We start from the raw sequence: 14,886 nt of genomic DNA, 5'->3' as shown, positions 1-14,886 counted from the left end.
ATAGTGCTTATTATTGTTTTATATAACATAAAATCATGGCGTAGTATAATTCTCAAAAAGGTCTATTAATGTTTCATGTAGATTTTGATATATATTCATACAAATCACTGTAATAGTATTTAAAATATTTACCTTTATCTGCATACATATTTTAAGATATTTTTGATTTGATTAATAAAAGATTATTTATTGGTAACATTCTAGTGACAATACTTGAGTTCAACTCATTAGATCTCACTTAGTTCACGGATAATGTTGTTGATTAACGTTCTCTTTTATGAGAAAAAAATCTAATAAATAAAGTTTTATTAATTTGAAAGTTCTAAATATTAGAAAAATAAGTCAATGACTCCAATTATTTTTATCTTTTACTTATAAAAATAACTAAATGATCCCAATTGTTCCTTATAAATTGAATTTCTTAATTTTAATTTAATAGAAGTAAGAAAATAACTGAAAAGAATATCATCATACACTGAGTTTCAACTACTATAATACCTTGATTTAACTTTGTATAATTATTAAGAAATTAAGAATAATATAGTATGTTTGCAATAAATAAGATATTATGTTACTTAATTTAATCAAAATATATTACGAAAAATTGCTCCTTCCGGTTGTAAAGTATTGTCCACTTTTCTTTTATTTGTCATTAAATAAATTCTTTAAATTAAATTTATTTTTTAATTTATTTTAATTCTTATATTTTAAATTAATACGACATTGAAGCAAAATGGTCAAAATTTCTAATATCTGATAAGAGAAGACATAACTCAAATCATCTTTTATTATTTAGCTTAGAATTATTGTTTAAATCTTTGGTGTTAAAAGTATTAAATTTTAGGTGGAAAGAATTTATATAACTATCTTTCTTAATTCCAAATTCTTAAAGATAGAAGTTTGTATATAGTTTGAATAAGGAAAGACTTATATATAAACTTTTAATTAAGCTTGAAGTCTTAAATATTAGAAAAATAATTAAATGGCTAATTCTAAGTATTAGAAAATAATTAAAAAAAATATTTTAAAATATTAAAATAAGGACAGAATGACATTTCACTATGCAACCCAAACTGAGAGGAATAACTGGTGGCGGAACCCTAAAATATCTCGGGTCAAAATTTTGATCGTTAGTGATCACTGATAGCACCAAATCATATTCACATGCACCTAACCGAGGCAGTCAAAACTCAAACGCCACGAAGATTGACTTAACATCAAATCTCCAAGTCTCAATAATTTAATTCAAAACTTCTAAATAATAATTATTGCAAGGTGCTTTAGATTAATACAACAATATTGAATTTTCAAAGTTTAGTCCTTTATTTATGTTTGTTTCTCCGCTCATTGCTCGCATTGGATTCAACACAATCCGAAGCTTCTCGAATTTCAGGTGAAGTTCTTTTCCTCAAGAAACTGAGTATCTTTATCTACTAGTGTGCGTGATTTTTGTGGAGAGTAATTGAAGTAAATTTTGCAGACCCAGGTGCTCAAAGCAATTGCAGATGGCTCCACCACCGATCCTCGCGTTAGCACTGCCCTCGGATACCGGTCGTGTCCTCAGCATTCAGTCTCATACTGTTCAGGTACTCATGTTTTTTCATGACTTAAGCGCCCCTCAATCCCAATTAGGGTATTGCTCAACATAAATTCAATTCTCAACGACTAGGTATATACTTTGTAGATCAATGCCAGATATCAGCTCTTTATGTAGGTTAAATGGTCTACAAGCTCCCACGTTGTTTGTATAATTACCTGCTTGTTCAATAACTGGATTTTTAATTCCCTGAAATGGCTCTGACCACTGAAGCTTTTCTTGCACGAGTATCATTTTGCATTGCACGAAGCCCATATTTGTGCATCCTGATAACCTCTAGTTGAGTTGATCACTTAATTTTGTTCGGTCCCTTCCTTTTGAACTAATTTAAAGTTACATTGCTTCAATATGGGTTATGTTATCCACTATTAGGTTTGACAGATTATTGTAATTAACCCAAATCTCTTTTTTCATAAGCTTCCACCTAAAGGTTTCTATGAATAGGATTTTAGTTCATTAGGTGTTTAATTGAGACTCCTTTAATTAAAATGCACCTAAGCTGGTAGTTTTTTTTCTTTCATTTTCACTAGGTATTCACTTTCCCTGAACTGCCAGAATCTGAATACAATTGGTTGTGTAGCACAACTTCACCTAAATTCTGAAATGGTACACCCATATCTCTTCCACAGTGAAGTGTGGCCAAATAAAAAGATCATTTGAAATGGAAGAGATGGAAACACTTTCCATTTCATTTTTTTAGTGATGAGTAACATGTTGGTGTTTCTTTTAAATGTTACTTATTTCTCAAGTACTGGATAAGCAATTCGCAGAACGTGTTTGATTTTCCTCTTGTTCAGATGTCAGCTTGTTTAACGCTTTATCTCTTTAGGAGTCATTTGGTCATCCTAGAAGTCTGACTTTGACAGACATTTAGTTGCATATCTTGCAAGATTGTTAACCACCTGCACGGTGATTGATTTGATAAAATTGAAAATTATGCGCACAGAAGAATAGAAACCTTCATCTATTAACTATTGACTATGATGTGGGATTATTGATACTCTTTTGGTGTTCTTCACAATTTATTGTGTATAACAATAATTGATGCAGAGGTTTATTTTTCATTTTTTGCTTTTTATTTAGGGATACGTGGGCAACAAGTCAGCAGTATTCCCTCTCCAACTGTTGGGCTATGATGTAGACCAAATCAATTCTGTTCAGTTCTCAAATCACACAGGCAAGCTGCTTATATCACTTCATTCAAAGAATCTGAGGCCTGAAATACGGTGCGAGGTCATCTGTTAGCCTGTAAAATTATAATAACTAGACTATGTTGTGGTTAATCAGCTTGAGAACTCTGCAGGATATCCAACCTTTAAGGGCCAGGTTTTAAATGGAGAACAACTGTGGGAGTTAGTAGAAGGTCTTGAGGCCAATGATCTATTATATTATACTCATCTACTGACAGGTATTTTAAATTTTATTTATTTCAATGAGTGAATAATCCTGTTGCATAATATTTTTCTTGATGTGCATTCATGCTTATGTTTGAAAGCTGTGATAGCAGAGTTGTAGTTGTTCACAGTGCAAGGTAGAAGACTAATAGAGAACTTACAATGTCAACAGTCCCTTTGTTTTTTGATAAAGAATGTCAACAGGCTTCATATTTACCAGTTAAACCTGTATTCTGTCCTTCATGCTATAGCTCCTACAGCAAATGAAATGAAACTACAAAAGAGTTTCCGTTAACTTGCATAAGATTATTTCTCCAAAAAAAAAGAGGCTTGCATCAGATTAATTGCGTGTTATGTCTTGTGCCAATCCAGTCATCTGTCTTGTGTTTTGTGCTGCATTTGTTTGCAATTATAAGAATTCAGAGTGCTTTTTAATTTGTTCCTTTTCTATTGACAGAATTTTTCTTTTCTTTTTCTCATTTCCTTCCCTTTTAATGTTCTCCTCTTTGTCGGGAATGCTTTGTTGGCCTCTGATGCTAATATTGACTAGCACTTGTAGGTTATATTGGTTCAGTCTCCTTCTTGAACACAGTACTGAAAGTCGTCGATAAGCTTCGGTCCGTCAACCCCAAACTTACATATGGTGAGTATATCCCCAAGAGCAATTTATTCTGCGGCATTTTGGAAGATATAATCTCTCAAACTTACTGAATTTACAGTACTCTTCATGTAGTCAAGTGTTTCCTTAATTTTGGAGAAGGTGAATTTCAATGCAGTAATTGCTGGTGAGGTTGTCCAATGTTGTCTTAGCTAGCTACTACTAGGCTGTTGTACCAAATTGCATCTCTTTCTGGTGTATGTAGATGTATACATATCTCTTATGTTTTCTCTCTCTTAGCTCTTTGTGTAATTATGTTGTGTTTGTCAGTTTGTGATCCTGTTATGGGTGATGAAGGTAAGCTATATGTCCCTCCAGAACTGGTGGCAGTATACCGTGAGAAGGTATTTTCTTATTAATTTCCTTTAACAATTCACCACGAACAAAGCATCACTTGCATTCAGAAAGATACATTCATAAGCATTGTGCTGATTTAATCAGTGTTAGAAATGGATGAGGACTTAAACATTTTACTGATTAGTGTTCTCCTAGCTAGTTGTTGTGATAAGTCACTGAGGCCTTTTTATTTAATATATGTTTTTGCACTGAACTGTCCATTTGTATCTTGTGATTTATATTGCCCTTAATATTTTATGACTCTCTTCTTTTGATAGGCACCGAGCGTCTTTTTTTTTTGTAAATTTATTTTTATGGCAGTATTTTGTGTTTATAGATTTTTGTAAGTCATGTCACCCATATCGTTTTAGAATTTACCTACTTGCATTGTGGTTGGTGAATGGTGATGGCAAGAGTTAGGGATGTGCATTCGAATCGGTTTATCGATAAATCGAATCGATTATTTGTTATCGGTTTATCGATTTATCGATTTCGATTTCGAAATTTTCCTTATCGAGTTATCGATTTCGATTTCGATTTTGTCCTCTTCGGTTATCGGTTTATCGATAAACCGATAAATTATACTAATTTTTTTTTTTTTTTTTACCCTTATTCTATAATACCCTTTCCTTTACCCTAAGTCCCTAACACTATTATTTCATCTACCACATTTAAGAAATGATCATATTTAAAGCTCAAGGGAATGAAGTTCAAATTAATGGAAAATAGAATTAGCCGTGATGATATATTTTTATTTTTTTTATACCGTTGGAGTGTTGGTGTCATACATTTGATCCCTTACTTTAGTTTCATTGCATGTGCTTGTTGACACAATTTTTATGTTATAAACGGTGTTCGTCTTATTTTAGCTTCTTTTTGTCCATATTAGTTAGGCGTGTTTATAGCGATATATTTTCCGTGGAATCCCGCAAATTTTCTTATTGGTATAATCGATAACCGAATCGATAACCCCCAAAAATCGATAAATCGAAATCGAAAAAATCGAAACCTTATTGAAACGATAACGATCAGCATATGTACAAATCGATAATCGATAAGTAATTATCGATAAGGGTCAAAATCGAATCGATAAATCAAATGCACACCCCTAGCAAGAGTTATGTATTTTTTCTAATTTTTTGTTATACATAGAGGGGAGGGGAAGGATTAGAAGGTGAGGAATCGAACCCCCACCAACAAGGTGGAAGTTCAGTTAGAGTGTTAGACAACCAGCTGGCCACCATAATCCCTCGTTATGGATGTTAAAAAATCTACTCTTTTTTCTTGATTTTTTAATTAGACATGCCGAATTGGATCCGATTACACACATGCATTTAGATTGGAGCGTGAGGGTGGCTTCAGATTATGAATTAGTGATTGAGTACTTTGTTTGCTCTGGAGTATTTAATGCAGTTGTTTAAGTTTTTCACTCTCTTGATGTGTTTCATTAAGTAGGTTGTCCCTGTTGCTTCAATGTTGACACCTAACCAGTTTGAAGCAGAGCAGTTGACTGGGTCCAGGTAATATTTCCAGTGTATGTTACTTATCCATAGAGGAAAAAATCATTTCCAGGGGATTTCACCTGATATAATGAAGAGATAGTTATTTTTATGTAGTCGTTACGATGGTAAACTTGACTCAAGTGTTATGACATTTCTTTTGAGTTTTTTTTTTTTGGTTGTTATAGAGTTAGCCTGTTTGGCCAAAGGTGTTTTTTTTATTCCAAAAGTGCGTTTTTCCCCAAGTTAAGGTATTTGGCCAAGCTTTTAGAAGGAAAAAAATGCTTTCGAGTAGAAGCAGAAAAAAGTAGCTTCTTCCCAAAAGCACTTTTTTGAAAAGCACGTTTGAAAAAAATACACTTAGAAACACTTTTTAAAAGCTTGGCCAAATACTAATTGCTGCTCAAAAGTGCTTTTCAAATTAATTAGTCATACACAAACTTCTTCTCAACAAAAGTACTTTTTTGAAAAGCACTTTTGAGGAAAACACTTTTCAAAATAAGCTAATTTTAGAAGCTTAGCATAACAAGCTATTATGGGAGGTATGTAAAGTATTAAGGGTTCCTCTTTTGTTGAAATATCTATCTGGGGCAAGCGCAAGTGGTTATGGCGAGGTGCATGGAGGATTTGGCTTTGGGGAGAGGAACGGAGGAGGTACCACGCTGTTGGACTTCGCTAAGGCTTTTGGGTTGGTGATTGCGAACTCTAGATTTCCGAAGAGGAGGGAGCATTTGGTTACTTTTCAAAATGGGGTAGCGAAGACTCAGATTGACTATCTTCTCCTCAGGAGGTGTGACAGCGGTTTGTGTAAGGATTGCAAGGTGATTCCGAGCGAGGCACTCGCGACTCAACATAGACTCTTGGTGATAGACGTTGGTATTAGGTTATCGAGGAGGAAACGGTCTGCTGGGGGATCACGAGAATCAGGTGGGGAGCCTTGACTAAGGATAAAGCCCAAGAGTTGGAGTGTCGGTTGTTGGCTATGGGAGCTTGGAGGAGCAGTGGGGACGCAAACACTATGTGGTCAGCAACATCAGACTGTATAAGGGCGTCTGCGAGAGAGGTGTTAGGGGTCTCGACTGGTGTATCTGGTAGGCATAAAGGTGACTGGTGGTGGAATGAAGTGGTCCAAGTTAAAGTGGAAGCGAAGAAGGCGACATACCTGAAGTTAGTGGGGAGCATAGGTGAGGAGGAGAGGCGAGCGTGCATGAAGAGATATAAGGTAGCTAGGAAAAAAGCTAAACTGTCGGTCACAGAGGCGAAGAATGCAGCTTATAGCCGTATGTACGAGGAAATGAGGGAAAAGGGCGGGGAGAAGAAGTTATTTCGGCTGTCCAAGTTGAGAGAGAGGAAGGCTCGAGATTTGGACCAAGTGAGATGCATCAAGGACGAGGATGGTAGGATACTGGTGGAAGATGCCCAGATTAAGAGGAGATGGCAAACTTACTTCCACAGACTTCTGAATGAAAAAGGGGATCGGGATATTGTGCTAGGCGAATTGGAGCATTCCGTGAGTCACCGGGACTTCGGGCACTGCAGGCGTATCAAGGTTGAGGAGGTCGTGGGGGCTATGAGTAGGATGAGTAGGGGAAGAGCAACCGGACCAGACGAGATTCCAGTGGAATTTTGGAAGGGTGTAGGGAGAGCAGGTTTAGAGTGGTTGACTGGGTTGTTTAATGTTATTTTCAAGGCAAAGAGGATGCCAGACGAGTGGAGGTGGAGTACGGTGGTCCCATTGTACAAGAACAAAGGTGATATCCAGAGTTGTAATAATTATAGGGGTATCAAATTACTGAGTCATACCATGAAAGTATGGGAGAGGGTCGTTGAAGCAAGGGTGGGGATGATAGTGTCTATATCAGACAACCAGTTCGGGTTCATGCCGGGTCGTTCAACCACAGAAGCTATAGACCTTGTTAGGAGGTTGGTGGAATTGTACAGAGAGAGAAAGAAGGATCTGCACATGGTGTTTATTGACTTGGAGAAAGCGTATGACAAGGTTCCTAGAGAAGTTTTATGGAGATGCTTGGAGGCAAAAGGTGTGCCGATTCCCTATATTATGGCGATTAGGGACATGTATGATGGGGCTAAGACTCGGGTTAGGACGGTAAGAGGCGACTCTGAGCACTTTCCGGTTGAAATGGGGTTACACCAAGGCTCTGTGCTCAGTCCATTCTTATTCGCCCAGGTGATGGATGCGTTAACTAACCATATACAGGGGGAGGTGCCATAGTGCATGCTATTTGCCGATAACATAGTTCTGATCGATGAGTCACGAACCAGTGTTAACGAGAAACTGGAAGTTTGGAGACATACTCTTGAGTCTAAAGGTTTCAAGCTGAGTAGAACGAAGACGAAATACTTGGAGTGTATTTTCAGCACTGAGCCGGGGGAAGTGGGCGTGGATGTGAGGCTTGAATCACAGGTTATCCCAAGTAGAGGAGGCTTCAAGTACCTTGGGTCAGTTATCCATGGGGAGGGAGATTGATGAAGATGTCGCACACCGTATTGGGGTAGGATGGATGAAGTGGAGGTTAGCATCCGGAGTTTTGTGTGACAAAAGAGTGCCAACAATACTCAAAGGTAAGTTCTATAAAGCGGTGGTTAGACCGGCCATGATGTATGGGGCAGAGTGTTGGCTTGTTAAGATCTTACATATCCAAAAGATGAAAGTAGCTGAAATGAGAATGTTGAGGTGGATGTGCGGGCACACCAGGATGGACAAGATTAGAAATGATGATATTCGGGAGAAGGTGCACGTGGCTCCCATTGATGACAAGATGCGAGAAGCGCGGCTCAGTGGTTCGGGCATGTAATGAGGAGAAGCCCAGATGCTCCAGTGAGGAGGTGTGAGCGACTGTTTGTGGAGGGCACGAGAAGAGGTAGAGGGCGGCCTAAGAAGTATTGGGGAGAAGTGATCAGGCAGGATATGGCGAGACTTCAGATTTCCGAGGACATGACACTTGATAGAAATTTGTGGAGGTCGAGTATTACAGTTGTAGGCTAGGAGCTAGTTGAGTCTTGCGTTACTTTGCACATTGTGAGCCTAGTCTGGTAAGGTTTTAATCGAAAATTACTAGGGGCATTGTCGTGTCTTAATATTTTCTCTTTTCGGTGCTAGATCTATTTACTAGCCATCATTTCTGTCTTGTATTTTTCTTATGCATTTTAGGTTCCTATTTTTCCTATGATATCTATGGTGAAACTAATATTCTCCCCTTTTGTTTTTCTGGTTTTTCTTATTATCTTGAGCCGAGGGTCTTTCGGAAACAGCCAGGGGTAGGGGTAAGGTCTGCGTACATACTACCCTCCCCAGACCCCATTTGTGGGATTTTCCTGGGTTGTTGTTATTGTTGTTGTTGTTGTCTAGGTTTGATGGTTGATCCTCTTAAGCATTAAACCAACTCCATCTTTTAAGGGATGCCTGAGGTGTTCTGAAGTTCTGTTTAAATTTTCAATCCTTAAACTTGAAGCTTGTTTATGTGATCTATTCTTTTGTTGATCAGCGCATGATTTATAGAAGCTTACCTTATAAAAAAATGATATATAAAATAGAAGCATAACAAAATAAATTATAGTGTTATGCTTCTATTTTTTTTTATTTTTTTTTTTGAATAAAATAGAAGCATAACACTAGCATTTATTTTGTTTTTCTTCTTAATCTTGTCATATAGTTTGAGCCTCTCCACTGACTAATATCATATATTCATATTTATCATGACTCTTACTAGTTTCAATTGACCATTGTTAGTTCTAAAAATTTCGAAATTTTATTGAAAATTGAGAAAACTCAAAATAGAAAAGAAAGACATAATTTTGTGTACTTTTTTCTTTTCTTGCAATAATTCTACCTTAGAGGTTTTTTCTTTTGACAGTATCACTTCTGAAAAAGATGGGCAAGAAGCTTGCAACATTCTGCATGCTGCTGGACCATCAAAGGTACCTTGACATACTTATACTCGCAAATATAATATTCCTAGATTCAGTCATATTTAACAATCTTAATTGCAATTACTTTTCCTGCTTGCCGTGTCTCCTTAACAACCTTAATGATCCCTGCAAATGAGAATCAATTAACCCAGTAATTTATGTTTTATCTTGGATTATTGGAGCACTCCATGGGACTAGATAGTGCAATTAGGCTCATAACTTCAATCGGGATGAAGATTTACACTCTTTATATCTCTTGGCTGACAATTTAGAGGGGCTCTTTAGGTTAATCTCGCTCTTGCTTCTCAGCAACTTACAAGCGACGATTGGAACTTTTTCTTTTCTGAAGCATGTTAATTTTGATCACTGAGAATAACTTCCGCTCCCCCTATCCTCTTACCTGTTTCTCAGTCTTTCCATGAGTGGTAAAATGCCTCCTGCAGAATTCGATCATCACTTTTTAAGTACCCAGTATGTCTTTTCTTCATATTCTATTTTACTTAGCCTTTTTGTGGAGGATGGATTCACTTTGCAGTTCCTCTTGAGTTATTTTTCCTTTATGCGTAATCTCAATTCTTCCTTTTTCTTTTGCTCTCACATGGTAGGAGGGGGAACGTGGCCTCACCTGGGAGAAGTTTAATGATCCTTAAGGGCTGATGCTCATGCTTGTGGCTCTACCAGTTTTTCTTGGAGCTCTTGCTCAGTTCTCACTCATTTAAAAACTATTTCTAATCTAATATTGTTCTCATAGTAATAACTTGAACATGAAAGAAAAGGGAAGTTGAAGTTTGAGCAAAAAACATTTTGGGGTAAGATACAATTAGAAATTGGTTCTAAAAGAGAAAAAAAGGAATAATTAGCTCTGTAGGTTTGGTAAGCTCTATTGTTATACATTTTGTAGTCCTTTATTATTTGGAAACACTAGTCATAGCCATTCACCTTAACTCAAGTGAATCTGAATGTGTGCATGTGTAGTTCTATTTGGGGGATGAATGGGCCTGAATAAAGTGTAATAGATATAGAGGATACATATAAGACAATTCCAACTAGTTTGGAATTGAGGAGTATTTGATTGATTGTATAGTTCTATTTTCTGCATCACTCCTCCATTAGTTCACTTGTTGATGATTATCCCACTGTTAGTGTCGTGCTAAAACATTCTGTATATCAAGAAAATTACTGGAATATCAAGGAAAAAAGATAGGAAAAATTATTCCCCCTTTTTTTGTTTAAAAGATAATATATGTAAATTTCATGGCTGTAGACATTTTTTGTATGTAAATTACATCATTCAGGCCTTTTATGCTCTATGTCAGGTTGTTATTACTAGCATAAACATTGATGGCAATCTTCTCCTTATTGGCAGTCACCAGAAAGAAAAGGTAAATGACATGATTGGCTCATTTGGTGTTAAGTGGATTTCGGTCTACCAAATCCTACGTTGTGAGATACGTTCTTGATATCATGCACTTTCCAAGAATATATTCCTACTTTCATATGTTCTATCCAGAAATAGTATCCACTTTCCTTAAAAGGAACTTATTTAGTTTTCTTTTAAAGCAAAAGTGTTGTGGTCCCTCATTAATTTTTCTCAATATCCTCTATTTTATTTTCCAACACCAAAGCTGATTTGGTTCCACATTGTTTCCCCAATAATTACTAAAAGCACATGCATCAACTTTTATTTCAAAAAAAAATAAAAATACACCAATCTTTTCTCCTTACTAGTAATACCTTCTACAACAACGACCCAGTATAAATCCCACAAGTGGGGTCTGGGGAGGGTAATATGTACGCAGACCTTACCCCTACCCCAAAGGGTAGAGAGGCTGTTTCCAGGAGACCCTCGGCTCAAAAAAGCAACAGGGAGCCGATATATTAGTACCATAAAAATGCATAATAAAATAACAGCAATATAAGAGATATGAAATACAGAATACGAAATACGAAATAGATGGCTGGTATAGTAAAACTAATAGATTAAAATGGGACCGAGGGAGAATATTTCATGTTTGAATTTGGTTTTGTCCACTGGTCTGCATTTCTTCCTCTTTAAGACGTGTCCTGCAAATTTCAAATGGTTTTTGCATGTGAACTGTCTTTAGATTGTGATGCAGTTATTTTGTCCCTACCATTGCTTCTATGAAACAGTTAGTCAACTGCAATTGGAGCATCGTCATTCTATGTCTATTTTTATAGTTATTTTGGGATGACTCGGACACTGAAATTGTTATTTGGCTAAAATATGTATCTGATACGAATATCTAATGTGACAGGGTCAATCTCCGGAGCAATTTAAGATTGTGATACCGAAAATTCCTGCATATTTCACGGTATGCGTCTCAAAGCTATATAATTAAACAAGTTTGACTTTTGAGGGAAAAATTGTTGCTTCTTTTTTTCCTTGAAAGTTTTGAATCACGTAAATCGGTGCTTTGTTGGAATAGTTGATAGAGGTTAAACTGATTATCCTTTTCCTTTTTGCTGCTCATAGAGAGAAATAATCCTACAGTGATCACAAGTAATATCATCAATGAGCTTCTCGCTTTCGGTTGTTAGAGTGAGTTCCACAGAGAAACAATTGAAACAACACTTGTTACCGATTGATAAAGTCTGAGCGTCCTACCCAAAAACTATTTTGGAAGCCATTAATTACTCTATCCATTAGACAACAACAACAACAACAACAACAACAACAACAACCCAATAAATCCCACAAGTCCCAGTCTGGGGAGGGTAGTGTGTACGCACACCTTACCCCTACTCCAGAGGAGTAGAGAGGCTGTTTTCGGTAGACCCTCGACTCAAGAAGATGAAATGATACAGTGGAGCAGTAACAACAACGGAATCCAGAACTCTATCCGTGAGAGACAATTAGAAACTCAATGCACTCCCCCATGCGTAACCCTGTCATGGGGTTCACATGCAATCTTAATTCGTATCGTGGGTGTGAAAACGGGCTTGCTAAAGTTGGCACTGACACAATGTGAAAGATATGAGTAGCCAGTCTAAAACTTCAAAGCAATGGGTAGAGTTGCCCAAAATCTTTATAAATCCTGTGGAAGCACTTGCAAAATCCATGTGGGGCAATTATAACTCAACAGTTACTTTCCTATCAAAATTTTAAAAATAAATAAAAAATAGCTCAATAGTTGCAACATCTTAATTTATCAGAAATCCTAGATATGGCGGAAGCTTTAGCAAACTTTAATTTTTCCAAGCATTCTTTAATCTTTTAGGAGTTTCAATGCTTCTTGTTCTCTTTTTTGGTTGATGGGAGCTCTTATGCAGATCGCGCACAGAGAGAACTTGCATCAGCAGCTATGTATCCAATTACCAAATACTTCTCATTGTGCTTGTGTCAACACCTGATTATTCCTGTTTATTAAATGTACATGGGTTTATTAAATGGTACCAGGCCGATCAAGCTGGCTGGTGTGTGCACATTTACAGCAGTATAGAAATGCCAGAAGTTCTTTTTGCTTTCTAATGTTGATGCTCATTCACCCGCAACAGTTCCTCTATACATATGACCCCTTGGATACTCATTCAATATACACTACATGCTTGCAGGGAACAGGGGATCTAATGACTGCGTTATTGCTGGGATGGAGCAATGTACTGTTTAAACAACTTAAAAATAAGCTTTTGAGCTTTATTTCCCACAACTTATGTTTCTGATCTTAATTGCTCTATCTCATACAGAAATACCCTAACGACCTTGACAAAGCGGCAGAGCTTGCTGTCTCAAGCTTACAGGTACTTCTGTGCTTCCCTGTTGTTTGTGAAGACCCACTCATAACAATTTTTGAACGTGGAGACTGAATGACTCCGTTAAATTGGTTATTATGATGACATTCATGACTAGTGTGATTGCATTGTCATGATTTTGGGATATTTGCTTCATTTAACTGTGCTAAATTTATAGGGCTATAGCACTTCATTAAGGCCAGGAATTGTATAGCAGCTATGAGCTTCCAGTCGGATAAACTTAACAAAAATTTATGTATAGAGGTTGCTGTTATACTTTTTGGTTAAAGCAGCTGCTTGCCTTGACTTGTGCCTAGAACAAAATGATGTAAATCCTTTGTTATGCACCCGAACCTATTTTATCAAAATATGGGTACAATGTACCCAATGCACGCTCAAGTGTTAAGAATGTTCACGCTATGATGATTACCAGTTGCTTGCCATTTTGCTTAAATCAACTTATTTTTGTTGCTTGAGGCAGGCACTTTTATTGAGGACACTAGCAGATTATCAAAAGGCTGGCTATGACTGCCAGTCAAGCAGTTTGGAGATTCGGTTGATTCAGAGCCAAGATAACATCCGCAACCCAGAAGTTAAATATAGAGCCAAAAGATACATATGAGATGTTTGTGTTGTCGTCTCGTCTATTTATTGCTATTAGAATTGTCATTGGAATGAAATACTTTCATTTGTACACTAAAAATAAAAGTGGGCGCATTTCTCTCTTGTTGTTGAGGTATTCATATTAGTGGTGGGCATCGGTCGGTTCGGTTCGGTTATGAATATTATCGGTTTTGCCTATCGGTTATCGGTTTACAAATATCATAACCCGATAACCAAATGGATAAGATATTGATTATCGGTTAATCGGTTATCGATTATTATCGGTTCGGTTATCGGTTTACCTGATAACCCGATAAGATAAAACAACTAAAACATGCAATGTATAAAACTGTTTCGCAATATATAAAATAGTTTCAGTATAAAACTGTTTTGCTAAAACAGTTTTATAAGATTTGCAATGTATAAAACAGTTTCGGTAAAATCAGTGGTCTTAAGATCTTCTTTGTTCAAATGACTAGCAGTAATTCTTTGTACATTGATATCTACTTGTTTACTCTAGTACAGAATTATGTATATAGATTAAAAAGTTTATTAGTTATGAAATACAAATTTTATAACAACTGACACAAGATAACTTTGTAACAGCTTAACAATTAAAGCACACGACAAATTTCACTTCAGCTTTCAAACAAACTAAGAAAAATTTGGAGCCAGAATGCTTTCAAACAAACTAAGAAAAAAATGAAGATGAAGCAACTAAAAACTTACACGAAGAATCAAGATGAAGCTGAAGAATGCAGCTGAGAAATGCGACTGAAGAGTGAAGTGAAGATGCGACTGAAGAATCTGATGGATCTGAGAAATGAAGTGAAGATACGACTGAAGAATGAAAGAAAGAAGATGAGAAATGCGACTGACGCCGGCCTAAGTCTTGACGGGCTGACTGGTGAGGGTGTGAGGCGGAGAAACTAAGAAAGAATTAGGGAAATCAAAGAGTGTACTATGAATTATGAAACCTAGTATGTATATACTTAAGGGTAAACTATTAAATTAGTTAATCCTTATTGTGTTATCGGTTTTACTCAATAACAGAATTGCCAAATCGAGCCCAAACCGATAACCCAATAAAAAAAATTTAACCCGTTATCGAACCATTAA

At 36.5% G+C, this 14,886-nt stretch overlaps 1 protein-coding gene across 1 annotated transcript; it reads left to right on the top strand.

Annotated features, from left to right (window-relative positions):
* The first annotated feature begins 1,070 nt into the window (after positions 1-1,070).
* Positions 1,071-13,890, top strand: LOC104248284 (pyridoxal kinase). Its single transcript, XM_009804516.2, has 13 exons — positions 1,071-1,393; positions 1,481-1,586; positions 2,681-2,774; positions 2,901-3,005; positions 3,551-3,634; positions 3,920-3,993; positions 5,441-5,505; positions 9,360-9,423; positions 10,731-10,796; positions 11,691-11,747; positions 12,988-13,032; positions 13,120-13,173; positions 13,646-13,890. Exons 1-13 carry the CDS (start codon positions 1,329-1,331, stop codon positions 13,784-13,786), a joined length of 1,020 nt encoding a protein of 339 aa, XP_009802818.1. The 5' UTR covers positions 1,071-1,328; the 3' UTR covers positions 13,787-13,890.
* Positions 13,891-14,886: the final 996 nt, after the last annotated feature.

This window comes from Nicotiana sylvestris, chromosome 2 (genome assembly GCF_000393655.2).
Source record: "Nicotiana sylvestris chromosome 2, ASM39365v2, whole genome shotgun sequence".
Lineage (NCBI taxonomy): Eukaryota > Viridiplantae > Streptophyta > Magnoliopsida > Solanales > Solanaceae > Nicotiana > Nicotiana sylvestris.
The sequence above is the reverse complement of the archived record's forward strand: the minus strand, read 5'-3'. Positions and strand labels throughout refer to the sequence as shown.

Excerpts from the sequence above, each read along its gene's own strand:
- LOC104248284 (XM_009804516.2), top strand. The coding sequence starts at position 1,329 with ATGTTTGTTTCTCCGCTCATTGCTCGCATTGGATTCAACACAATCCGA. Across the intron at positions 1,587-2,680 it reads TTCAGTCTCATACTGTTCAG|GGATACGTGGGCAACAAGTC; the intron begins GTACTCATGTTT and ends CTTTTTATTTAG. Across the intron at positions 3,006-3,550 it reads TTATACTCATCTACTGACAG|GTTATATTGGTTCAGTCTCC; the intron begins GTATTTTAAATT and ends TAGCACTTGTAG.